Source organism: Phyllostomus discolor, chromosome 2, assembly GCF_004126475.2.
Source record: "Phyllostomus discolor isolate MPI-MPIP mPhyDis1 chromosome 2, mPhyDis1.pri.v3, whole genome shotgun sequence".
Lineage (NCBI taxonomy): Eukaryota > Metazoa > Chordata > Mammalia > Chiroptera > Phyllostomidae > Phyllostomus > Phyllostomus discolor.
Genome location: NC_040904.2, coordinates 104,443,917 through 104,469,864, shown reverse-complemented (window position 1 = coordinate 104,469,864; position 25,948 = coordinate 104,443,917). Strand labels below are relative to the sequence as shown.

At 36.2% G+C, this 25,948-nt stretch overlaps 1 protein-coding gene across 10 annotated transcripts in view; it reads left to right on the top strand.

Annotated features, from left to right (window-relative positions):
- Window positions 1-25,948, top strand: part of ZNF148 (zinc finger protein 148) — a 129,221-nt gene that overhangs the window by 69,570 nt on the left and 33,703 nt on the right. For all 10 annotated transcript variants that reach the window (XM_028505210.2, XM_028505209.2, XM_028505212.2 and 7 more), the window contains one exon: window positions 19,206-19,331. In XM_028505210.2, coding sequence (XP_028361011.1) covers window positions 19,206-19,331 — 126 coding nt within the window. The remainder of the gene's footprint in view (window positions 1-19,205; window positions 19,332-25,948) is intronic.

Below are 25,948 nucleotides of genomic sequence, written 5' to 3'. Positions count from 1 at the left end.
ACCCATAGCCCATCAAGCTATGGAATATTTCCATCATCTTAGAAGATTTCTGTGTTTTATCCTGGTCAGTCCCCTCCACAGCAATTGTTTTGATTTTTTTTTCCCACCACAGGTTAGAGTTGTCCCTTGAGCACTTCATGTAAATAGACTCATATAATTCTTGTTCTGGCTTCTTTTGCTCACATAATGTTTTTGTAGTTTATCCACGCTGGTTGAGTATATCAGCAATTTATTTTTAATGTTGATTAATATTGTATTGTTTTATCCTAAATTGTTTATTTTCCTTTTTATAACTATTTGTGTTAGTTTTCAAACTTTATGAAAAAACTGTTATGAACAGTCTTGTACGTGTCTTTTCTCATTTCTTTTGGGTACATTTTTATAGAAGTTAACCATTTCTTTTGTGTTTTCATTTTGATTGATCTAATATCTATCTTTGCATTGGTATTACGTGATCTTCATTGCTATATCTTTTATAGTAAATATCAAAATCAGATAATATAGTCCTCCAGTTTTGTTATTCTTTTTTTCTTTTTTTAATCCTCACATAAGGTTATGCTCACTGATTTCAGAGAGAGGGGAAGGGAGGGAGAGAAACATTGATACGAGAGAGAAACATCGATTGGTTACTTCTCACATGGTGCCCTGACTAACCTACAATGTAGGCATGTGCCCTGACCAAGAATTGAACCAGCGACCTTTCAGTTTACAGGACAGTATTCTAATCAACTGAGCCACACCACCAGAGTTGATTTTGTTATTCTTTTGTAAGATAGTTGTGACTATTCTAGGTCATTTGCATTTTCATATGAAAATAGAGTCAGCCTTTCAGTTTCTTTAGAACCAGCTAGGTTTTGATTGGGATTGCATTGAATCTATATATTGACTTGATTAAAATCAACATTTAAATAGTAGTGGCTACTTCCGGCCAAGATGGAGGCGTAGGTAGACACACTATGCCTCCTCACACAACCAAAATTAAGGACAACAAAAATTTAGAAACAAAAAAACAACCAGATCTGACAGAAAATTGAACTGTATGGAAGTCTGACAACCATTCATCCAGACCGGTAAGAGGGGTGGAGTCGGTGGCTGGTGGAGAGGGGTCTTGGCAGGAAAAAGTGATGGTTAGCGGTCCTGAGTGCGCAGCGGAGCCTAGCACACCCCGGGTGCGGGGTGGCAACAGGCAGACCCAGTGAGGTGCGCAAGGCCACTGGCTGACGATGGACACACATTTGCGTGCAGATAAACCAGGCGAAAATGGGGAGCAAGACGGACTGTGCAACCCGGGGCCCCAGCACTGGGAAATAAAGCCTAAAGGCACCAATTGAAAACACTTGTGGGGTTGAGGTGCCAGGAGAGACTCAAAGCCTCATGGGAGAGTTTGTTGGAGAGACCCACAGGGTCCTAGAACATACACAAGCCCACCCACTTGGGAATTAGCACCAGAAGGGCCCAATTTGCTGGTGGGAAGCGGTAGAGGGGACTGAAATCTGACAGTCAGTGAAGCAAACACCATTGTTCCCCCCACATACAACGTCACAACCCAGTGGCTGGGTTGTCCCACCTTGGAAAACACCTAAGGCTCTGCCTCTCACTATGTACCAGGCATGACCAGAATCGCACCCCCCCCCCCCCCAGAAAAAAATGGACTCAAACGGATCAGAGCCCCAGAGCCAATACATCTAAGCGACCAAGAGATAGCCAACCTATCAGGTGCACAGTTCAAAGCACTGGTGTTTAGGATACTCACAGAATTGGTTGATTTTGGTTGCAAATTAGATGAAATGAAGGCTACACTAAGTGAAATGAAGGAAAATGCATAGGGAACCAATAGTGATGGGAAGAAAACTGGGACTGAAATCAATGGAGTGGAAGAAAGAAACAACCAAACAGAAAAGAAGGAAGAAACAAGAATTCAAAAAAATGAGGAGAGGCTTAGGAACCTTCCAGGACATCTTTAAACATTCCAACATCCAAATTATAGGGTTACCAGAAGGGAAGAGGAAGAGCAACAAGTGGAAAGGTTATTTGAACAAATAATAAAGGAGAACTTCCCCAATCTGGCAAAGGAAATAGACTTCCAGGAAGTCCAGGAAGCTCAGAGAGTCCCAAAGAAGTTGGACCCAAGTTGGAACATGCCAAGGCACATCATAATTACATTAGCCAAGGTAAAAATGAAGAGAATTCTAGAAGCAGCAAGCGATAAGGGGACAGTAACCTACAAAGGAGTTCCCATCAGACTGTCAGCTGATTTCTCAAAAGAGACCTTGCAGGCAAGAAGGGGCTGGAAAGAAGTATTCCAAGTCATGAAAGGCAAGGACCTGTACCCAAGATTGCTATAGCCAGCAAAACTTTCATTTAGAATGGAAGGGCAGATAAAGTGCTTCTCAGATAGGGTCAAGTTAAAGGAGTTCATCATCACCAAGCCCATATTTTATGAAACCTTTAAGGGACTTTAAAGAACACATATAGTAAAATGACAGCAAACTCACAATTATTAACAACCACACCTAAAACAAAAACAAAAACAAACTAAGCAAACAACTAGAACAGCAAGAGAACCACAGAAATGGAGATCACATGGAGGGTTAGCAACAGGGGAGTGGGAGGAGGAGAGGGGGGAAAAGGTATGGAGAAGAAGTAGCACAGATGGTAGGTAGAAAATAGACAGCGGGGGAGGGCAAGAATAGTATTGGAAATGTAGAAGCTAAAGAACTTATGACACATGGACATGAACTAAAGTGGGGGGATGTGGGTGGGAGGGGGTGTGCAGGGTGGAGGGGAGTGAAGGGGGAAATGGGACAACTCTAATAGCATAATCAATAAAATATATTTAAAAATAGTAAATAGTCATTTTCAATCCATGGACATGATTTATCATTACATTTATTTAGGTTTTATTTAATTTAAGCATTGTTTTGTAGTTTTCAGTGTAGAGTTATTAAATATATTTTGTTAAATTTACTGCTAAGTATTATGTCATTTTTGGGGTATAATTATAAATGGCATTAACAAACTTTAATGTCTGATTGTTTATGACTAGTGTATAGAAATGCTATTGCTTCTTTTTATATTAACTCCATATTCTGTGACCTTGTTACATGTACTTGTTAGTTTTAGAAGTTATTTAGGTTTAATCATGGTCATAGTGCCTCATTGTATTGTTGATACATTTTACATCTTCCTTTTTAATCTGTGTGTCTTTTACCTTTTCCTTCCTTACAGCAATGACTAGGGCCTCCAGTATAGTGTTGAATAGAAGTGGTAAGACTAGACATCCTTCCCTTGTTCCTGGTCTTCAGGGGACTGCATTCAGTTTTTTATTGTTAAGAATTATTTTAGTTCTAGGTTTTTTATTGATGATCTTTATTAGATTGATTTTTTTCTTTCTAGTTTGTTGAGAATTTAGAAAATAAATGAACGGGTGTATAACTTCATTAAGTGCTTTCTCTCCGTTTATTAGATGATCATTTGATTTTTTGTCTCATTATCTTAATAGAGTGAATTACATTGATTTTCAAGTATTAAATCAACCTTGCATTCGTGGGATAAACTGATCTTGGTCATGATATGTCATCATTTTTTATGTTGTGGAGTTCAGTTTACTAATTTTTTTGAAGAATTTTTCTGTATATGTTTATGGGGGATAATAGTTTTATTTTCCTGTAATATCTTTGTTTTTGCTTTATTGGCCTCAATATAAATGGCTTAAGAATATGTCATCCTCTGTTCTGAAAGTGTTTGTATAAGATTGCTATTATTTCTACCGTAGATACCTGATAGGTTTTTACCAGTAAAGGTAATCTGGGGCAGTGCTTTCTTTGTGGAAAAGTTTCATTTTAACTGCATCTTATATGCAGTAGCAGTTGTCCCAGTTTTTCCTCCTTTGTCCCTCTCCACCCAGTACTCCCCACTCCCTCTGGCAATCCCCCCCTTAGTTCATGTCCATGGGTCATGCATGTAAGTTCTTTGGCTGCTCCATTTCCTATACTGTACTTTACATCCCCATGTCTATTCTGTACTTAACCAATTTGTATTTCTTAATCCCTGCATCTTTTCTTCCATTTTCTCCTTTCCCCCCTTCTGATAACCCTCCAAGTGATCTCTATATTTATGATTCAGTTTCTGTTCTGCTAGTTTGCTTAGTTTGTTTTTTAGATTCAATTGTTCATAGTTTTGTATTTATTGCCAATTTAATGTTCATACTTTTGATCTTTTTCTTAAGTAAGTACACTTAACATTCCATATAATAATGGTTTGGTGATGATGAACTCCTTTTACTTGACCTTATCTGGGAAGCACTTTATCTGCCCTTCCATTCTAAATGATAGCTTTGCTGGATAGAGTAATCTTGGTTGTAGGTTTTGCTTTTCATCACTTTGAATACTTCTTTCCAGCCCCTTCTTGCCTGTAAGGTCTCTTTTGAGAAATCAGCTGACAGTCTTGTGGGAACTCCTTGGTAGGTAACTCCCTGCTTTTCTCTTGTTGCTTTTAGTTTTCTCTCTTTATCTTTAACCTTTGACATTTTAATTATGATGTGTCTTGGTGTGGGCCTCTTGCATCCATCTTGTCTGGGATTCTCTTTGTTTCCTGGATTTTTATGTCTTTTTACTTCACAAAGTTAGGAAAGTTTTCTTTTATTATTTTTTCAAATAAGTTTTCGGTTTCTCTCTCTTCTCCTACCAGCACCCTTATAATTTGAGTTGGTACATTTGAAGTTGTCTCAGTGGCTCCTTACCCTATCCTTGTTTTTTGGGATTCTTTTTCTTCTTGCTGTTCTGATTCAATGTCTTTTTCTTCTTTGTGTTCCAAATCATTGATTTGATTCTTGGCTTCGTCCAGTCCATTGTTGATTTCCTGTAAATTTTTCTCAACATCACATAGTGTAACCTTCATTTCTGCCTGGGCTTTTTTTATTTTGTTTTAGTGCCCAATCAGTTCCTTGAGCATCCTAATAACCAATGTTTTGAACTCTGCCTCTGATACATTGCTTATCTCCACTTTGTTTAGCTTTTTTTCTGGAGTGTTGATCTTTTCTTTCATTTGGGCCATGTTTCTTTGTCTTCTCATTTTGGCAGCCTCCCTGTATTTATCTCTATGTATTAGGTAGAGCTGCTTTGATTCTGTCTTAGGAGCCTGGTCTAATTTAGAAAAGCACAGTGTAAGTTGGCTGGGGTAGAGCCTTAGGTGTTTGCCAGGGCTGGGCAACCCATTTTGCTGTTTTGTGACTTGGTATGTGGGGGAGGGGTCCGAGAGAAAACAATGCCGCTTGCTCGGCTCTCAGCCAGCTTTCAGTCACTTCCACAGCTACACACAAGCAATTTGGGCCTTTCTGGTGCTGAATCTCAGGTAGGTGGGCTTGTATGTGTTCTAGGACCCTGTGGGTCTCTCCAGTGAACTCTCCTGTGAGGCTGGGAGTTTCTCCCACTGCTGCAACCCCACAGGTTTTTACAGCCAGAGGTTTTGAGGCTTCTTTTCCCCATGCTGGAACCCTGGGTTGTGCAGTCTGTCTTGTTCCCCAGTTCCTCCCGGTTTATCTGCATGCGGGTGTGGGACTGCCAGCCTCCTCACCTTCCAGGCCCTCCAACTGCTACCTTGCTGTGTGTCCTCTTTGCCCCTCCTACAGGTCTGGGTGACTGTGTCTTCCTTAACTCCTTGGTTGTTGGACTTCCATACATTTTGATTTTTTGGCAGTTCTGATTGTGTTTTGTTTTTAAATTGTTGTCCTGCTTTTGGCCATGTGAGGAGGTACAGTGTGTCAACCTACACCTCCATCTTGGCTGGATCTTTGTGATTTCTTTTTGACCTGTGAATTCATTAAATTGTTTTACTCAATTTCTGAATATTTTGGTATTTTCCAGATATCTTGTCATTGATATTTAATCATTGTATTGAGAGAATTATACATTGTATAATTTCAGTCTTTTTAAATTTATTGAGCCTTGTGTTAGGGCCCAATATATGATCAGTTGGTGAATATTAATTTTTTAAGCATCATCCACAGATATATTTATTGATTTTTTTGTTTGTTTTTAGAGAGAGAGGAAGTGGGGAGAAAGTGAGAGAAACATCAGTGCGAAAGAGAACGTCAATCAGTTGCCTCTCATACTCACCCCAACCAGGGATCAACCTGCAACATTTTTTGCATTTTTTGGTATATGGGACGACGTTCCAACTAACTTAGCCACCTGGCCAGGGCAGTGAATATTCTTTTTTTTTTTTCCCAAGATTTTATTTAGTTTTAGAGGGGGGAAGGAAGGGAGAAAGGGAGAGAAGCATCAGTGTGTGGTGGCATCTCACATGCCCCCTGCTGGGGATTTGGCCCTCAGTGCAGGCATATGCCCTGACTGGGAATCGAACTCGTAACCCTTTGATCCTGGGCCTGCACTCAGTCCACGACCCACACCAACCAGGGCAGTATTCTTTATTTATTTGAAAAGAATGTATATTCTGGCTGCCCTTGGGTTGGTTATTTTGTAAATCAAGTAGGTCAAATTGACTGGTTGTGTTTTTCAATTCTTATTTCTTTATTTGTTTTCTTTTCTTTCCTTTTTATTGAACTTAATGGGGTGACACTGGTTTTCAAAATTACGCAAGTTTCAGGTGCACAATTCTACAACACATCATCTATATACTGTATTGGGTGTTTATCACCCCAAGTCAAGTCTCCGTCCATCACCATTTATTCTCCCAATACCCTCCTTAACTCCCTTTCCCTCCCTTCCCTTGGCAGTCACTAAGCTGTTGTCCATGTCCATGAGGTCTGTCTCTTTATTTGTCTTTGTTGTTTGATCCCTCCACACATACCCTCACCCAGCACCTAACTCCCCCGACAGATGTCTGCATATTCTCCATCTATGAGTCTGTCTCTTTTGCCCGTTAGTTCAATTTGTTCATTAGATTCCACATATGAGTGAAACCGTATGGTACTTGTCTTTCTCCGTCTGGCTCATTTCCCATAGCATAATGTTCTCCAGGTCCATCCATGCTGTTGCAAAGAGTAAAATTTCCATGTTTTTTATGGCCAAGTAGTATTTCACTGTCGTACTTGTTTTCCAACAATAAAGTTTGTTTGCAGAAAGACCCAGTTTAAATTTGATACTGCATTCATTGTCATGTCTTTTCAGTTTTCTTAGTCTGAGTTAGTTTTTTATTGTAATACTTGAAAATCAGCAACCATTTATTTTGTAGAATGTTTCTCAGTTTATCTGCTATTCTGTTTTAATAAGATTTAAGTTAAAATCTTTGGCAGGGATATCACAAAAGGGATGCAGTGTTCTCTCCCCATTGCATTCTGACGTGTGACACATGAGTTTCGTTTGGCCTGTTCTCATGGTGGTTTACTTTGATCGGTTGATGGAGGTGGTGTCTGCCAGATTTTCCCACTGTAAATTTAATCTCATTCCTCATTACACTTTTTAATTTATTCATTTATTTGTGTCAATATGGATTTAGTTTTATTCCCTGGGTTAAAATTTATATTATTATATTAATGCTTGATTTAAGATTTGGCCAGTTGGAGCCTCTTCAGCCTGGCTTCTGTGTTCTTTCATGTGCTCTATCAATCTTTGAGTATTTACTTTCTTTCTGTCACAGGGTTTCTGTGCTTATGTTTATGTTTTCCTGGCTTTCCCCCCTTCCTTTCTTCCTTTTCTTTTTCCTTTCCTTTTCCTTTCTCTTTCTCTTTTTCTTTTCTTTCTTTCTTTATTTTTTTGCTTCAACCCTGGAATCAGTCATTTCTCTGAGGAGCTTTTTTAGTTCATTGTGGTGGAGACTGGTTTTTAGAAGCCCGAATCTGGATTCTCAGTGTGCTGCTTGATTTGGGGGTACAGCTTCTCCCAGACCCTTCAGTGGACAAAGCCAGAGAATATATGTGTGTTTATAATTATATGCATTTATATGTATATATATACACCCATTGATATCTATAATTATCTCCATATCTGTCAGTATTAAAAACCATGAGTTCACACTAATAACCTCCAGTCAGAGTCCATTACCACAGAGTACCTTTTAATTTTCTCACTTCCATATTTTGTAACTCCCTTCTTAGTGAAAAACCTGACATTTGATATCTTTAATATATTTCCTTATTTTTTTAAGAGTTTATTTATTTATTTTTAGAGAGGGAAGGGAGGGAGAAAAAGAGAGGGAGAGAGAGAGAGAGAGAGAGATCAATGTGCAGTTGCTGGGGGCCATGGCCTGCAACCTACGCATGTGCCCTGACTGGGAATCAAACTTGCGATGCTTTGGTTCGTAGCCCGTGCTCAATCCACTGAGCTACGCCAGCCAGGGCAATATGTTTCCTTATTTGATCTGGCCCTTATTACTTCCTTCCCACTCAGATGCCCTCGTCACTCTCCAGGTCCCTGTACCTCATGGCAGAGCATGCCACACCCCATCCCCTGCATATAGTTGCCTTTCTCCTCTTGCATGTAGCCAGCCCACTTTATACACTGTGCTGGTCCATGCCTTCCCTCATCGCATGGACGCTTCTTATGCTCCTTTGGCTCTGACACTTTGTGCTGAGTTGCCCTTGTATGAAGGAAACCTTCTCACTCTGCTTACACTCTTGATATCTTGTTTTGAGCAGCCCTGCCATGCAGATGCCCTCTTTATCTTGTCTGGAATACTGTGATCTCCTCCAGCTTATGGCTTTAGCAGTGAGTGGCTCATAAAGACTAAGTGAATAAAAATACTGTAGAGAGATCCCATGTACTCTTTGCCCAGTTTCCCTTGGTGGTTACATTTTGTATGACTGTAGTACAATCTCAGAATCAGGAAGTTGCCATTGCTGCAATGTGTCCGGTTTTCTGTGCTTTGTCACACATGCGGGGGTGTAGCCACCACAGCAGTCAGACACAGCTAACTCATCATAGCTAGTGCCCTCTGTGCGCTGTCCCTTTGCAGTCACAGCCCTTCTTCCCCCACCAGTTCTGACCCCTGGCTGTCCTGGCCCTAATTTTCCATCCCTATAACTGAGTCATTTTGAGAATATTATATCAATGAAATCCTGTAGTATTTGACCTTTTGAGGCTGACTTTTTTCACTTAACATCATGCCCATGAGAACCATCCGAATTGTGTATTCATAATTTGTTCCTGTTTGTTAGAATGGTATTCCATGGTATGGATGAACTCCATTTTAACCAGTCCCTTATTGAAGGACATTTTAGTTGTTTCCACATTTTGGCTATTACAAATAAAGCTACTATGAACATTCATGTGTAGGTTATAGATGTTCACATCTCCAGGACACATACCTATCATAATCCTACCATCAGGCATAGTCACTCCTAACATTTTGGTATATGTGCTTATGTGCTTTTTTGATATGCATAACATGCATAGGATCTTATTGCCTTTTTTAAAAATCCTCACCTGAGGATAAGTTTTATTTATTTTAGAGAAAGGGGAAAGGGGTGGGGGGGAGAGAGAGAGACAGGCAGACAGACAGACACATCTGTTGATTGTCTTCTGTATGCACCCTGATGGGGATTGAACTCGCAACCTTTGTGGTGTACAAGATGACACTCCAACAAACAGCTGCCTGGCCAGGGATGTATTGCTTTTTATCCACCCTTTTTACTTACTATCATGTTTTGAACTTTTGTCAACTCTCTATTCTTCTGATCATACTTCTCAAATGTCTGCTTGATATTCCATATTTATGGATAATCCATAATTAAATCCTATTCCTCCTAACTGATAATGATGAATTTGAGTTGATTCTGAGAAGGAATTATGAAAAGTTAATATATACCAGATGGGTAGAATTTAGGATTTGTATAACATTGCTTTATGCTAGAACATAACAGGCATGAAAAATGATATTCTAAAAGTTTTATTGGATAGCAATGTGTTAGAAAGTTTCTCAACTCAGAAATTAAATTTATTTCAGGAATTTGAAAAAAAACTATTTATTCTTGTATCCATTCAGGAGGAATTGGGAAATCATAACTCTTTATGGTCTTTATTTTTCCAAGTTGATGGCAAGCATGTTGAAGAGTGAAGGCATATATTTATTGACAAAAATAGAACAAATTGCAATTCATAATGATAGGTGCCACATTTGTTTTCTAGAAAACTGTTGACTTATATCACTGTAGTGTAAGGATTTTGTGATGTAGGAGGTATAAAAATATCATGTTTTACCCTGGCCAGCTAGCTCAGTTGGTTAGTGCATCATCTTGTTATGCCAAGGTTGTGGGTCAGGGCATATACAAAAGTCAACCAGTGAATGCATAAATAACTGGAACAACAGATCAGTGTTTCTCTCTCTCTTTTCCTGCCTTCCTCTGCCTTCTTCCCTCTCTCCCTTTTCTCTTTCTAAAATCAGTAAATAAAAATTTTTAAAAACTATGTTTTAGTCATATTGGTATAATAAGATGTAAAGTATTTCAGGTATTTGTAAGTCCTGAAAAAATGTACTTCAGTGTACATGTAGCTTTTTATTTAATCACAAATTTCTGTGCCATTAAAGAGCAAGAATAACATTTTAAGCATACTTTTATGTATTTTACATGTATGATTATTTTGTTTAATGGCCTAGGAAACTCAAAATATATTTTGCCATTTGTATAAGACCTCTCTTTTGTTTTTAAATTTTAAATTTCCTTAAATTTTGCCTCTCGTTTAAGGATTGCAGATATTTTCCCAAATACCTGTTTCCATCCAGTTAATAAAAACCTAATATGCTGATTCTAGGAATTTGAGTGTGTATTCATAATGGATGAATACTATTTCCCTCCCGCTAAAAAAAATCATTTTACCCATTTCGGTGATTTTAAAGTACTTATTTTTGCCACATACTTTGTACTCTGGTTTATTGCAGACTTGGACTGCATTTATCAGTTACAAATGATCTTTCATAGTCTTCCTGGAAGGTTGCATCCTGTTTGACAACTCTGTTTGCCTTTGTATTTATCTGCTTAAGTAGTCATTGTTACGATATGTTTGGTCCTCTAACTCCCTACTTGTTATCCCCATTACATTATATACTTTTCTAACAAAGTCGTTTATTAGTTGTAGCTAATTCTTATTATCATTGCATTTCTGTTAAAATTCATTTGAGGGATTCAGAACTAGTTTTATGTTATCTGTAGGGTTCTTCTCTTTTGAAGTGATTGTACTGGGTTTTATTGAGGCTGCATGGTTAAGCTCTCCCTAATATTTTATATATCTTCGAATATTTTATACTGCAGCATACTCTTTGGATATTTTTTTCAGAAATAAATTTATCACTTGAACTCACATTAATGTGAATAGATGGTAATTTATATCAACTCCAGTTTTTTCTTTAAACAAGATTTTACTCATATACTATGTGGTTCTTACAAAGTAGCCATATTTGAGCAGAAAACATGGAATGAGGAATCCTACTTTTATAGTTTTTTCTGGTGAGAGTCATGTTTTGCTTATTACTAGTTGATTTCAACTTACCTGGTAAGTAGATGAATCAAAGTATCTCTTCTAGTGGATTATTTTAGGGAGCTAAGCCAGAATGGTCTGCTTTTCAGTATCCTCCCATGACTGAGTTTATTTTACTTTTTTGGGACATAAATTGTCAATGGACAATTTCTTTGTAAATGAATAATAACTTAGCCAGTTTCCTAACACTTGTAATATAGTCCTGTCTGACAGTTGATCTGGAATTGTCAGACAGGAGTACTGAAGGAGAGTTACACCTTTTTACTTAGGTGAATAGTTCATGAATGGAAAAGGCTATGGTAAGAGTCAACCGAGCTAGCTGTCTCAGAGATGTCTGCTTTGGTTCTTTCATCATTGTATGATTTAGTTTATCTTAAAAGGACTATGTAGTCATTGTATAAAATAGTATAGAAGAGAACAAAGTCAAAATTCCTTGTTTCCAACACTTGCCTAATCTACTTCCAAAGTAATAACTATTAATATTTATATTCTTCTGGAAATTTCAAATTTATAAACAGAGTATGTATGTGTATTTCCATGTAATGTTTCATAATTATAACATGTCTTCTGAAAGTAACACATTTTGCTTTAAATATATTAGCTAATGCTGTTTGTATTCTTTTGAAATTTGCATTATCCAGTAACAGAAATTTCCATGTTATTACATATAAACTGGCTTATTTATTTTAATGACTGATTAAATGATGTGCCTTATTTAACCATTCCCTTATTGATGGATATTTACATTATTACTAGATTAGTTTGAATGAAATAATGGTGAAAGGATCATGCTTGTATGAGGTCTGTCCAGAAAATATCCAGCCACGTGCTATTAAAAAACAGAGGCATTTATTGAAGAAGATATAAGAAACATTGTACATAGAACAATGATGCCTCAGTCCCCTTTAAAGTAGTCACCTTGGGACCTCACACAATTCTCCAGTCGCCATCAGCCACCCCATTGTATTTTTCTGAGTCTCATCAACAGTCTGAAATCTCTTCCCTTTCAAAGGTGGTTTAGTTTGGGGAAAAGCTACAAGTTGCAGAGCACCAAATCTGGACCATAGGGGGGCTGAGTCACCTGGGTGATTTGATGTTCTGGCAGAAAACTACACAAGACATGATTGCATGAGTGGGCACATTTTTGTGATGAAGCTGCGAAGCACCAGTTGCCCTTAGCTGTGGCCTTCTGGCTCAACTGAATAGTTTCTGCAGAGGAATGTTCAAGCTTAATGTAAAATTTGATGCAGGTTTGTTGCTCTACTCATTCAGTCATTTTGAATGAGATGGCCACACACTACATATGCTCACTCAATGGCACCTACTGCCCCCCTGACGAGTACAATGAAGTTGTTATTGTTCACACATGCGCATTCCAGTCCACTCTCCTTGGCTGCCAGGTTACATCAGTGTCATACAAAGCCTTCTTGTTATATTAACAATGATTGGACCTTTTCCTGGCAGACCTCAAATGTGTGTACATGTGTGTATGTTGCAGTTATCTTTTCTACTCTGATTTGTCTACTCTTTTGATAAACAAATTAATGTTAATACAGTTTAATTTATAAGTCTTTTTCTTTTGGGTAGTATTTGTGTATCCTGTTGAAGAATTCTCTGCCTATTCCAAGGTCATGAAGATATTTTCCTTTGTTCTAGAAGTTTCTTTTTGTTTTCTTTTCCTACTTAGGTGAATAGTCTGTTTGGAATTTATTTTTGCTTTGTGAGATAAGGATCAAGATTTATTTGATGGCTTTTTTCCCCCACTAATCCATAGAAATTTTTTCCAGTTTTACTTTGCTGGCTTAATATTTTAATTCTTAGAACAACTTAATATATAAAGATAATAAATAGATTTTTCTTTGATTAATGCTAGGGATTTATATTAAGACTGGACTTAATACCTTTTTAAGATCATGAGGTAATGTACCTATTTGAGAAAATGTAAAAAATTTTAAAACTATGGAGAAGATAAAAATTGCTGTGATTTTACTGCACTCAGATAATAACTACGGACATTTCATTGTTAGCATTTTAGTATCATTTCCTTTTTTATTTGTATTTCTGTGTATGTATTTGCATATTTGTATAAAACTTTTGCATGCATATGTGCTTGTATAAAATTGTACAAGTATGTTTATATACAAGTCATATTTTTCTGTTTATCACTTAACCTTAAAGCATGAGTATTTCACTCAGTATTATTCGGAAGTAAGATTTCTAACTATATAATGTTATATAGCTATATTGTAATTTATCTCACTTTTTTATTATTGAATATTAGATTTATTAGACTGCACTTTTTTTGCTGTCATGTAAATAATATTTTGATGTTATATGTAGACTTTGTTGTCATGAGATTATTTCTTTAGTGTAAGTTTTTTAAGGCTCTTGGTATGTACTGGCCAATTTGTAGCCCATAAAAGTTGACCAGTTCTCCCTTTGGTAGAGTATGAAGCTGCCAACTTAATGTTTTATAAATGATCTAGAGTAGGAAATGTGAACTAAAATTTCTAGATTTGTATATGATATTGGGAAAAACATCTGGAGTTGGTTTGGGGTTGGAAGTGGAGAAGAAAAGAAAAGTTGTTTTTAGACAGGAGGCTGGGATAATATAGTATATTGAAAGACAGAACCTCCAGATGGAGGTTCTGATGTGAAAGGGAAAGATTATTTTTAGCAAAAGAATTATATATCTATAATTGTATAATAAGTAACTATAAATATTTGCATAGAATTTGAAAGTTTTCAAGATGCTGTTTATGTAACTTCATTTGATATTTTGATGTGTATGTGTTGGATATTACTACTGCCGTTAATTGATAGGTGAGGAAATGGTTATAATAAATAGCATGAAGAATCTACTATATACTGCTATGCACTGTAATTTGTGCTTTATGTATGTAATTGCTTTTTATTTTAACCCTATAGAAATTCCATGAGGATTATTTCCTCGATTTTACAAGTGAAGAAAAGTTCCAAAAGATTAAAATTTAATTGATCAGCCTCGCTGCTACTATTACTATTTGGAATTAGATTGTGTTTTGTTTAACTACAACCTGTGCTTTTCTTGCTTTGCCATACTACTTCTGGGAGCCAGGTTTAACCAGGTAGTAATTGGAAGAGGTGGGACTGAAACTCCCTAGTCTTAGGCTTCACATAAATATTATTGGTACTTTGTACAGTTTGTTATTTTTAAATAGTAGTAGATCTTAGAGAACCACTAGAAATTCTGTGTACATTATGGTAGTAACCAAACTATAGTTCATGGATATATGTAAAAATAAAGTGTTCATGTAAAAATCATTTTAAAATAAGTTTGAATAATTTAGACTTATTAAGAAGTTATTACTATAACTGGATTATCATTACTAACACTAGATTAGAAGATATAAGATCTTGATTTAAATCCTAGTTTTGAAATTTAGTAGCTTAGGTAAGATACTTTAACTCCCTGAAGTTTTGTTTTTCTTATTGGTAACAGGATAAAAAGTAATTCACAGATTGCAGAAGTTAGGATCTGAGTTGCTGGATTTGGAAGATTTGTTTGAGTTTTGGTTTCCCTTCTTAATGGGATTTTGGACAAGTAACTCAACTTTTGTGGGCCTTATTTTTCTTATTTTTAGGACGGGATGAAAATAACTAACCTCATAGTGTTATTTTAGGATTAAATCCAATAGGGTACAGGCTAGAGACCATATACCTCACCCCCCACCTTCCCTAACCATTGTCTTCTAGTTGGTTAAGGACAGATCCTTTGTCAAGTGGCCTAGGTCTCTTCTATAAAGTGCATCATAAAGAGCATTGAAAGCTGGGCTGGAGAGAATATAGTTAGTACCATGGGCAACAAGAGCTATTGTAGCTCCCTCATTGGGGAAATAACAAGAAGACAGTTTTCTTTAAATTTATGTGTGGAAGAGTATATTAGGGAGATGATAACGCCTTAAAGCAGCCAACTTGAGAAGGTCAACTGAAGTGGATTGGATGTTGCTAGATATGGATGTAGGATGTTGAGAATGAAGAGAAGGAGAAGTTCAAAATGGTTCATTCTAAAGAGTTACCTTATTTGGGGGCTGGGTAGATCAAAATTTGCAAACCAAATCAAATATTTACTTATTGTATACTGGGTCTGGCAATATTATTTTAGGTACAGTTACATTCGTTGTATCACTTATTTACATTACTGAGTCTGGAAAAAAGAAGTTAAGAGAGTAGCAGGCTTGGAAGAAAAAAGTAAATAAGGGATGCACATGATAACCTTACAGTTTTGCTTAAGTCTTGTGCTGCATCCATGAAGCCATTTACAGTTATGTCAGATCTCACTACTTTCCCACGTTCATCATGCCCTGTTCGGTTCTTGTAGGTTGAGCCCAACATGTGCTGTCTTGAATTAGTTTCTTTTTTTTTTCCTGTAATGCATCAAAATTCCCCATCTATATTTTAAGGCCTTTGAAAAGGAGATCATTTATTTATTTATTTTAAATTTGTTTTTCTTCTTTTTTTTAAAGAAACATTCTTTTTCTTTTTTTATCTAAAGATTTTATTTATTTATTTTTAGAGACTGAAGGGAGGGAGATAGAGAGAGAGAGAGAGAGAAACGTCAATGTGCGGTTGCTGGGGGTTATGGCCTGCAACCCAGGCATATACCCTGGCTGGGAATCGAACCTGGGACACTTTGGTTCCCAGCCCGCGCTCAATCCACTGAGCTACACCAGCCAGGGCTTAAATTTATTTTTCAATTACAGTTTATATTTTGTTCATTTTGTGTTAGTTTCAGGTGTGCAGTGTAGTGGGTAGATAATCACATACTTTATAATTTATCCCAATATTTTCAGTACCCACCTGGTACCATACATAGTTATTGCAATATTATTAACTATTCCCTATGCTGTACTTTCCATCCTCAGTGTTAAAGTTATTTTGTAACTCCCAATCTTCTTAGTTCCTTTACCTTTTTACCCAGCCCCCCAATTCTCCTCCCCTCTGGCAACCATCGGTCTGATCTCTGTGAATCTGTTTCTGTTTTTTTTGTTCCTTTATTTTGTTCTTTTGATTCCACATATAAATCATATGCTTTTTGTCTTTGTTTGAGTTATTTCCCTTTGCGTAAGTCTCTAGGTCCTTCCATGCTGTCATAAATGGTAAGGTTTTATTCTTTTATGGCCGAGTAATATTCCATTGTATATATGTTCCACTGCTTTATTAATCCACTCAGTCACTTCCACATCTTGGCTGTTGTAAACAACTGCAGTGAACATAGGGGTGCATATCTTTTCAAATTAATGTATTGGTTTCTTGGATATACACTCAGAAATTTGCAGATATATACTGGAACTGCTGAGTCATAAGGCAGGTTTATTTTTAATTTGGGGGGGACCTTCCATATGTTTCCCACAGTGCTGCACCAGTCTGCATTCCCACCAACAGGGTAGTAGGGTTCCCCTTTCTACACAACATCAATTATTAATTATTCAGTTTATTTAGGTGAAAAGTAACACTGATAACTTGATTTCTTTTAAAGACAGTTCTCAATGAAAGAGTAGGTTAGCTTAGGGATGAATTATTGTCTTTTTTGTTACACTTATTTTTTCACGTTTTTATAGATTATATGTAGCTTTCCTTGGGCCAAAGAAGGCTTAAGTTTCCCCAGACTTTTTACAACTCATTTTTTTAGCTGTCTTATTATTGCACCTATCGCTTTATGGTTTGGGATTTACTAACATCTTTTCTAAGCATTTGAGGCTGGACCGTATGCTTTAGTGTGTGGTTGGTTATGCTTTGTTATATATAGAGGAGATTACTTTATTCCATTTATGAGTGATAAGCCTATTGGAGCATTCTAAAAATGTAACTTGCTGTGTGCCTAATAGTTTGATCCATTGATATTTTTAGGTTTGGGTCTGTGTTTTTACAATGTTAAAAATGTTACTTCTTTTTGAAAATGCAAATAGCAATATGATCACTTTCTGTATACATGAAAATAACTAAAAGTTTCAGATACATGTATTTATCTTTTTCAGTGTATATAAAGGCTCTTTTTTGATTTGTGAATAACTGCTAATTGCAGAACTTATTTGAGCATTTGTCTTACACTCCACTTGACACTTTTACTAAAAAGAGTTCCCATTTCTTATTGCTACGTGCTACATTTTATTGTTTCTTTGCAGTCTATTAGCTGACAGAAATATTGGAACTACTTAAGTGCCAAAGTGAAACAGTACAGAGCCATTCAACAGATGCCTAGATGTTCTGTTGTCGTTTCTCCTTGTCTCATACCCAGCGCAAGTGTGTCACTCTTAGTTTCTGCCACTCCAGATGGTAACATGTCTCTATGCTCCAAATAATGATACCAAAAGAAGCCACAAATGGTCACTAGTATTATTCTATAACCGATGGAATTATTAGCTGCATAATCATTTAAGTCACATTTTTGTGCCAAGGTTCTTCTTAATTTGCGATTCTCATACTGCCTACATTCCAGGAATTTATGAAAGCTTTCAGCTCCTTATTCTGTTCATTTGAATGAAACCCCTGGCTTATGTTGCATTTTTTTCCATGAACCCCTCCCACAAAGCTATGTCTTCCAGTTTTACACTATGAATCTGTAAGATGTTTATAATGTTTTGCATCTGTTTTAGTATATTTCTTAAAAATGTAGTCATTAGCACATTTTACTTCCTGGATTTTTAACAAGGATTTAAAAAAAATCTTATGAACAATATAAATTTATTTCTCAGTTCTCGAGGCTAGAAGTCCGAGATCACCGTGCCAGTGTGGTAGGGTAAGGGCCCTCTTCCAGGCTGTAGGCTCTTTGCTGTGTCCTCATATGGTGCGAGGGCCAAGTATTTTTCATGTTTTCCTAGCTTGTTGAGTTGAAAGTTTCTTGGTTTTAAGATTCTTGTGTTTTTATTTCAAAGATAGTTTGAAAATGTAGCAGTGATACACGGATAGATGACTGAGCACCATCGATTCCTGATGAGAGTTTATACTACCATTAGTGACCTTAGAACCCTGGTGTATTTTTTTTAGGACAAACAACTCTTCATTATCTGTGAGAACTGAGACCTGAAGATAGGTAATATTGTTGACATCTTAAGTTTTTGTAGTATTTCTATAGTTATTGTGTAGTTAGCATCATGTCTTATATATAGTAGCCAGCCTAAAACCACATGCAATTCCGTAAACATATTTGGTGATGGTTTGTTGTAGAAGCAGGAAAATACTGGCCCAAATATTGTCAAAAGTGTGGTACTTCGAGATAATTACATTTTTATTGTTTGTCTTACCTTTCTTTTGATGTGATTACCTTTTAGAATTTTGTGTTTTTCTGATATTTTGTAAATTGGGAGGAAGTCTCTTGTAAAATCTAATAACTCCCTCTTTCTCCCAATATTTTATTGATTTTTGGAATTTAACCTTTTTTTGTGCGAGTGCTTTTAACTTTTCAGCATCAATTTCCTTAAATGTGGGAGTGAAATTATGTTACTGTCTTGACTTCTGCTTTATCCTGGTAGGTCTTATAATCATCTTTTCTAGGACTTCTTTTTTACCAGGTAAATGTTTGTAAAATCGTGTTTTATTCCCCACTTTGTGTACTCTTGATTCTTATTTTTCAGTTGCCTATTAATGAATTCTTCAGTGCACTGTTTACTTGTACCACACATAGATTATTGTGGGAGCCACATGCTGTAGGGTTAGCAAAGAAGCAAAGGATTAAACACGCAATAGCTGTTTGTCACCATGGACTTTTTCTAAAATGTTTTTTTTCTTTAACAGATAAGTGTAAAGCAGGAAATCACTTTTACTGATGTATCTGAGCAACTGATGAGAGACAAAAAACAAATCAGAGAACCAGTAGATTTACAGAAAAAGAAGAAACGGAAACAACGTTCTCCTGCAAAAGTAAGAGAATAATATTAAGGGGGTGGTCCCTAATTTATTAATCCCAAACTGTTGGTTAATCTTATGGGCAGGCACCTGACTGGACAATAAAGGAGATGTAGAATGCATCACATGGCTTAGTAAATTTGGAATGTTGCATCAGCTTCATCAGGAGGAAGGGATGCATGCCTGCATGGAGGTGGGGGGCCACTGCTTTTCATTTTTTCACTTCTTTTTCACTGTGTCCTTTTTCTAAAAACAAACTTTTCTTTCCCCGTGTCTCTCTTTTCTTTAAAAAGTGGCAGATGGTATGCAGTGAGTGCCTTGCTTTTCATTCATATTAATTTTACTTATTTTAATATTATGGTCTTAGGAAAATTCGGTACCAATTATTCATCAGGAAAAAATTGTGGCATATCTGTATTAGAATAGAATGCAAGTCCCACAAAGGCAGGGACCTATTTTATTCACAGCTATAACCCAAGATCCTGGAATAGTAGGCATAATACAGTAGATAATCAATAAGTACTTTTGGGGCAACTGAATGGATAAATAAGTAAGCTAGTGACCCAGTAAACATTATTAGGAATTGCCTGCTTTTTCCCCCTCCTTCAGTACAGTAATAGTTGACTATTTGGCATTCCTACGGAATCTCAGTTCTTGTTTTCTTCCCTCATATAAAGAAGAAGGCTTTTTTAACACATTGTATGCGGGAAACGTATTTATACGTTTTACGTTGACTGGTAGTAGAGCGCGCCATAAAAACTACTCGCAAACAATGTGTTAAAAAAGATCATACAACCTTTTATTTTGATGGCTAATTGTTTTTGCATTTATGATTTAAATTATAATTATCATTATTAATATATTTTGTATACTTTTGGACACAGTGGTGTGTTGGAGCCAGCTGGTACTGCCTCCCCAGAGCCGACTGCTAAGATTGCAGGAATTTTGCAAGTCAGTGCTAAAACTTTTGGTAGCTTAAAAGTAGCCATGGTGAGACTGTTTACACTGTGTAAATCAGTAAACCCTTCCCAATCTCCTTAACCTGTTGTTAAATATTTACCAACATACACTGCTCTTGGCATACACAAATGTGTCTGTTACAGAAAAGATTGAAAAGTATAGAGGCTAAAATAGCCCATAGTCATGTTACCTAGAGATAACTACCTTAATTTTCTTCCACATTCCCTTACTGTCCTCACATTTGTAGATAAAGAGGACTTCCAGATATTTAACAGTCAAAATGTGTGTAAGCTATTTTTACATGTGAAGTTGTTAGTGGTTTTTATAAAGATACTAGCTGCATAATATTCTTGAGATATATCGCATATTCAGTGATTGCTTTATTGTTGGAAAGTTGTATTCTCTTTGCCTTCATTTTAAATCACACTGCACTTAAAATATTTGTACACTACTGAATCAAAGGACATGACCTTTTGAAAAAGGCTTCTTGATAATGTTACTTATTCCAGAAAAATTATACCAGTTGCTGACTTCAGTGACCTTAGCAGTGTCCATCCACACTCTCATCAACCCGGAGAAGGGACTTTGCTTTTTTGGAGCTTAAGATGGGTGTCTCAGTATAGTTTAAATTTTAATTTCTTTAGTTACTAGCTATACTAAATTTTTTTTAAGTAATTATTGGCATTTTGTATTTCACGTTTTCTGAAATCCCTCCTTCCTCTTTTCTAGGAGTTAATGCTTTTCTGAGCAATTTATGTGATACTTTTTGTTTGTTTGTTTGTTTTCATTAACAAATAAGTCAGGTTCTTCATTAAAGAACCACACCAGGTTTGGAGGAAAAAATTAATTTCTAAAATGGTTTATGATAGTGATTATGCTACCTTGGGTTCACTGCTGATCTGTGAGAAATTTATTTCAAGTCTAAAAACAACAAATATATGCAAGGTCTATATTTTCTTTGATATTTTATTGTCATGTTTTTATGGTGCTGTTCTTCACTGTAATGTATTCTGAAATACTGACTAAAACTCCTACTGTTATCTTTTAGTAGAGTCTTATTTGATAGTATGTTTTAGGTGTTTGTAAGTATAGAGATCAGATTTTTATAGAGTTTAAGCTATTTTGCTTTCTATTTGAGATAGTTAAATTCATTTATAATGAATTATATTTCTAAAGGTATTAAAGTATTTATGTATCTCTATAGTTGCTAGATGAAAGATTTGGCCTAGTCAAAGTATGTTTTAAATAAGAAAATACTTTGGGACAGCCTTTTCAGGGGATTCTTAGGACGGCGAAATGACCAGAAATACTGTATGGCAGACAGGATGTGAGAATCACAAAAATTATTTTAAAATTGTTTTGACATGTTGCATGTAAATGGGACAGAGAGTGGTTGCAGACTGTGTTTAACATAGGTCTGCAGTCTCCAGATGATTGGTGTCTGGAGTTTTAGAACTGTGAGGTATAATCAGTGAGTTATTCTGTGTTTTCTCAGGCTTGTGCTTAAAAATTTGTACTTCTGATTTTTCATTATACTCCTTCTGCCCTTTTGTATGAAGAGCAGGAAAAGCTTATTTCATATCTATAAATCAGTGCATTGCTTGTTTTAAATTCCTTAAAGCCCACTTAAAATTTATCAAGAATTTTAATTTATTGTGCTTAGAGGACTCCACTCTCCCCCAGCCTCTTTCCCAAATCTTGAATACTTCCATTGTGACAATTTTTAGTATGTTGTCACCATTGTGTTGCATTACATTGGGGATCTGTACAGGAAATATAACTAAAGTGATGTGATAGACTTTAAGTAAAAATATCAGAGCTTATAATATCCATACAAATGTGGCTCCCTTCCGGATAAGCTTTGTGATTTGAAGTTCTGTGTTGTTAGATCATCTTCAGCTGCTAAGGGTTTTAATCAATAATTGCTTTCTGAGCCTTTGTCATGGCAGAGCCTAGTTATCTTAAAGTAGATTTGATATTTGAAAGTTGCCAAAATACATTTGGCATCATGTCTGTAGAAGAAGAGGCTCATCAAGCTAGGGAATGTGACCCAGGTCAAGTTATTTGATACTATCATGGAGTAAGCTGTTTTATGAAAGTAAATGGTTTACATAATAAAAGCATGTCACTTTTAAATGTCAAATTGTATTTTAATCACTTTGGTGGAAATTTTTAATGTGTTTTTTTTCTTTTTAAATATAGTGCATTTGAACATGGTTCAGCTTTTAATGTCTTAGGGTTGATGTTGGAAACATTTTTTAAAAAAGTTGTACGTATTGTAATGAAGCCCTCTGGAGGACTGAGATACTAGGGCTTTTTTCCCCTTTCTCTGAAAGGTGACTGCTAGGTTTTATTTCTTGACTGCTTGTAATAGTTTAGCTGGCTCATTCCTTAATGACGCGATACTCAATTTTACATTGCTATACCTATGTGGCCACTTAACAGTATATTCTGTTGCCCCTTTGAATCTGTTTTTGTTTTGTTGTGGATTAGGACTACAGAGTACTAAAGTTATTAGAAATGTATGAAAAGTCTCAGTGGACTTAATTCTGGCCCAGTGCATTCGTGTCAGTGGTTCTCCATCCTGGCTCTGCATTAGAAGTCACCTACAGAGCTTCTCCAATTATGAATACCCAGGCCCCATCACTAGAGATTCTTATTCAGAGAATTTCCCATTATACACTAAAGAATTCAAGGTGATTATGATTTATGTTTAAGCTTGAGAATTTCAAGTCTTAATACTAGAAGGTTTTGTAGAAATGAAGTCTTATTACCTGACTTTGCTGTTGACTTATTAGGTGATTGGGAGATAACATTTTCCACCACAGAAGATTATATGAGGGTTGTTGAGTTAATATTGATGGACTCCAAGGACCCTTTTCAGTAAAATACAACAATATTGTCTTACTTCAACATTGTATACATTTTACACATCTTTCAAATTCCCTAGTAATTTAATGAAATAGAGTACAGGGTACTTTTTGATTACTTCTCCTTATTTTGAAAAGTATCTCCTTTTTCATTCTGTCAGCAAATAATTTTTGTGTCTATCGTATGCCAGGATCTCTTTCTGAGTAAAGGAATTGGGTTGGTTTGTTATGACACTGTAGGTGCTGTGAACAGGAATTGATTATCCAAAGTTATTCTGGACTCAGGAAGAACATATTCCACAAGTCAAATCGATTTTAAACTATTTAGAGAATTCTTTCCTGACAATTTATTATATACTATTGGTTCCCAGAAGAGTTTTGTGATTTTGATACCACAAAGATTTAAAATTGAATGATACGAAATGAGGAAATTGAGTTAAAAGCAGCAGAGGTAGATACACTAGGCATGTGTCATACTTTGTCCTATATGCTGATGTGATTGTGGAAGAAGTGGCTTTGAAGATGAAGTACTGTTTCAAGACTGAGGAATGGAAATAAGGAATAATAGTTATGAGAAAAATGAAGAAGGAAATTAGTAAAACGAGGCATTAGTATTTTACTTATCCATTTTCCCATGGAATTGTAGAATCTGAGTAAATAGTTTTTCCACAGAACTGAACTATAATTTAAAAATATTTTGATGTTAATCTTTCTTTAAAAATTACCCTATACTTGTTTTCCTGTTATTTAAAAAACATGAGAGAAATAGCCTTTTTGTAAAAGGGTCATTATACTGAACATCTGTTATTGTACCATGCTTATGATGTGTGTATTTTGTGTTCTCCCACTATCAAAAGTTTGCCATTCAAAGACAAAATTTGGCAATATGTAAAATTTGATATTGAGAGACAACAAAAATCCTGAAGAAGGAAAGAAAGTGGCAATGTGAGTATGGGGTCTTAGAATCAGCCAGAACGGTCAGAATGAAGTGGTTATTGCCCTGGATGACTTCGTTATTTTGTTGTATGACTTCAGGGTTGCACTGTTCTTCCATTTCGGATTGGATTCGAACCCTCCTCTGCCTTCTAAGAGAGCAAAACTTTCTCACTGAGGGGTGTCACGTTTCAGTTATTCAATGGCTGTGACCCTTGAGGACTAAAAAAAATCTCTGGATTGAATAGGCAGAGCTTAGTTCTTTGCCTGACTAAAGTTGGTTGTTTATTTTTGTTGTTGGTGTTATTATTATTCCTTACCAGAGGACATGCTTATTGATTTTAGAGAGAGGAGAAGGGAGGGAAAGAGAGAAAGAGAGAGGGAGAGAAACATCAGTGTGAGAGAGAAACATTGACTGGCTGCCTGTCCTGTGCACCCAGACTGGGGACCTAACCTACAGCCTAGGCACCTGCCCTTAACAGGCATCAAACCCACGACCTTTTGGTTTACAGGATGATGCTGCAACCAAGTGACCCACAATGGCGAAGGCAAAGTTGGTATATTACTTAACATAACCATCACTATATATATATATAGACAGCTAGGTGAGAATACATTGGCTCAGAACGAAAACGTACCTACTAACGGATCATGAGCTAAAAAGAGCAGATTAGTTGAGTTCCATCTGGTACTGAATTTTTTTACTGAAAAATTCTGTCTTAAATTTATTAAAACTATTAAGAAAAAATCAAGTATGTTGAGTATTAGACTATTACTAATTTCTCCACTCTTGATGAAGCCTGATTGCTCAGTCTTTATAATATACAATATATCTTCAAAAGTATCAGTGATAGGAGGCAAGGTAAATCATGTGGAGATATAGGGGGCACCTCAGAATTTAAACTTTGAAATTTCAAATTCTGCAGTAGTAATGTTGTTCATATATTGAAGGGAAAAAGAGAAGCAGAACTATTTTATGATACTAGTAGCAAGTAAGACAGCTAATCTCTAAGACAAACACACTTAACCGGTAGATCACTTCTACTAAAAGATCTTGGAAAAGGGGGTGTGAATAAGAAAAAAGCAGCCAACTCTATCTATACCAAGGAAAGAAGTTTTGCCTGCATTGATTTGCCATTTCTGTTCCACTGAGGGACTTAGTTCTTTGCATACTGACCTCTCTGTGGCACTATTTAGTGACTTTGAAAAATTAAAAAACATATTACTTCTTATAAAAAGTTTTAAAAAGAATAAAGTGTTAAGCTTCTGAGAATGTTTGGCATGCATAGCAGGTGGCCCCATCAGCAGACATGTGCAGCATCCTATTATGTTCCAGACACTGTTTTTGGACACTGGGTTTATAGTGGCAGGTGAGACACGACAGTCAGGCAGTTACATCTCAAACAGATTACAGGCTGGAAGGGCCACCGGTGGTCTTCTGAGGTGAGATGAATTTTACTTTGTGTTCTTTATACAAAGATGTTTGTTGCTCTAGCCTAAAAAGAAAAGAAAAAGTGAAAATTAAATATAAATGCCTAAGAATTTGATTTTTCTGTCTTTGAACTTTATAAATATGATAATTTTTTTAGTCTGCTATTCACAAGCCAGTGTTAGCTGTTTCATCCATAAAATCCACCTGGAATTAAGGCTTGAATCCACAGTGAAAGGCAGCATTACTTCTAGTGACAGAAAACAATGACCTAGACCCCCTTAACTGTTCATAAAAGGGCTTTGTGCTGTCAAGATTACATCCGTTTCACATTAAATAACTTGGGCCAGATTTGTTTCTCACGGAGCCTTCCCTTGCAGTTGCTATGCCACAGAAAGCTATTGAGCTGCCATGTTTTTTGGCACATAGCTCTTATTTAC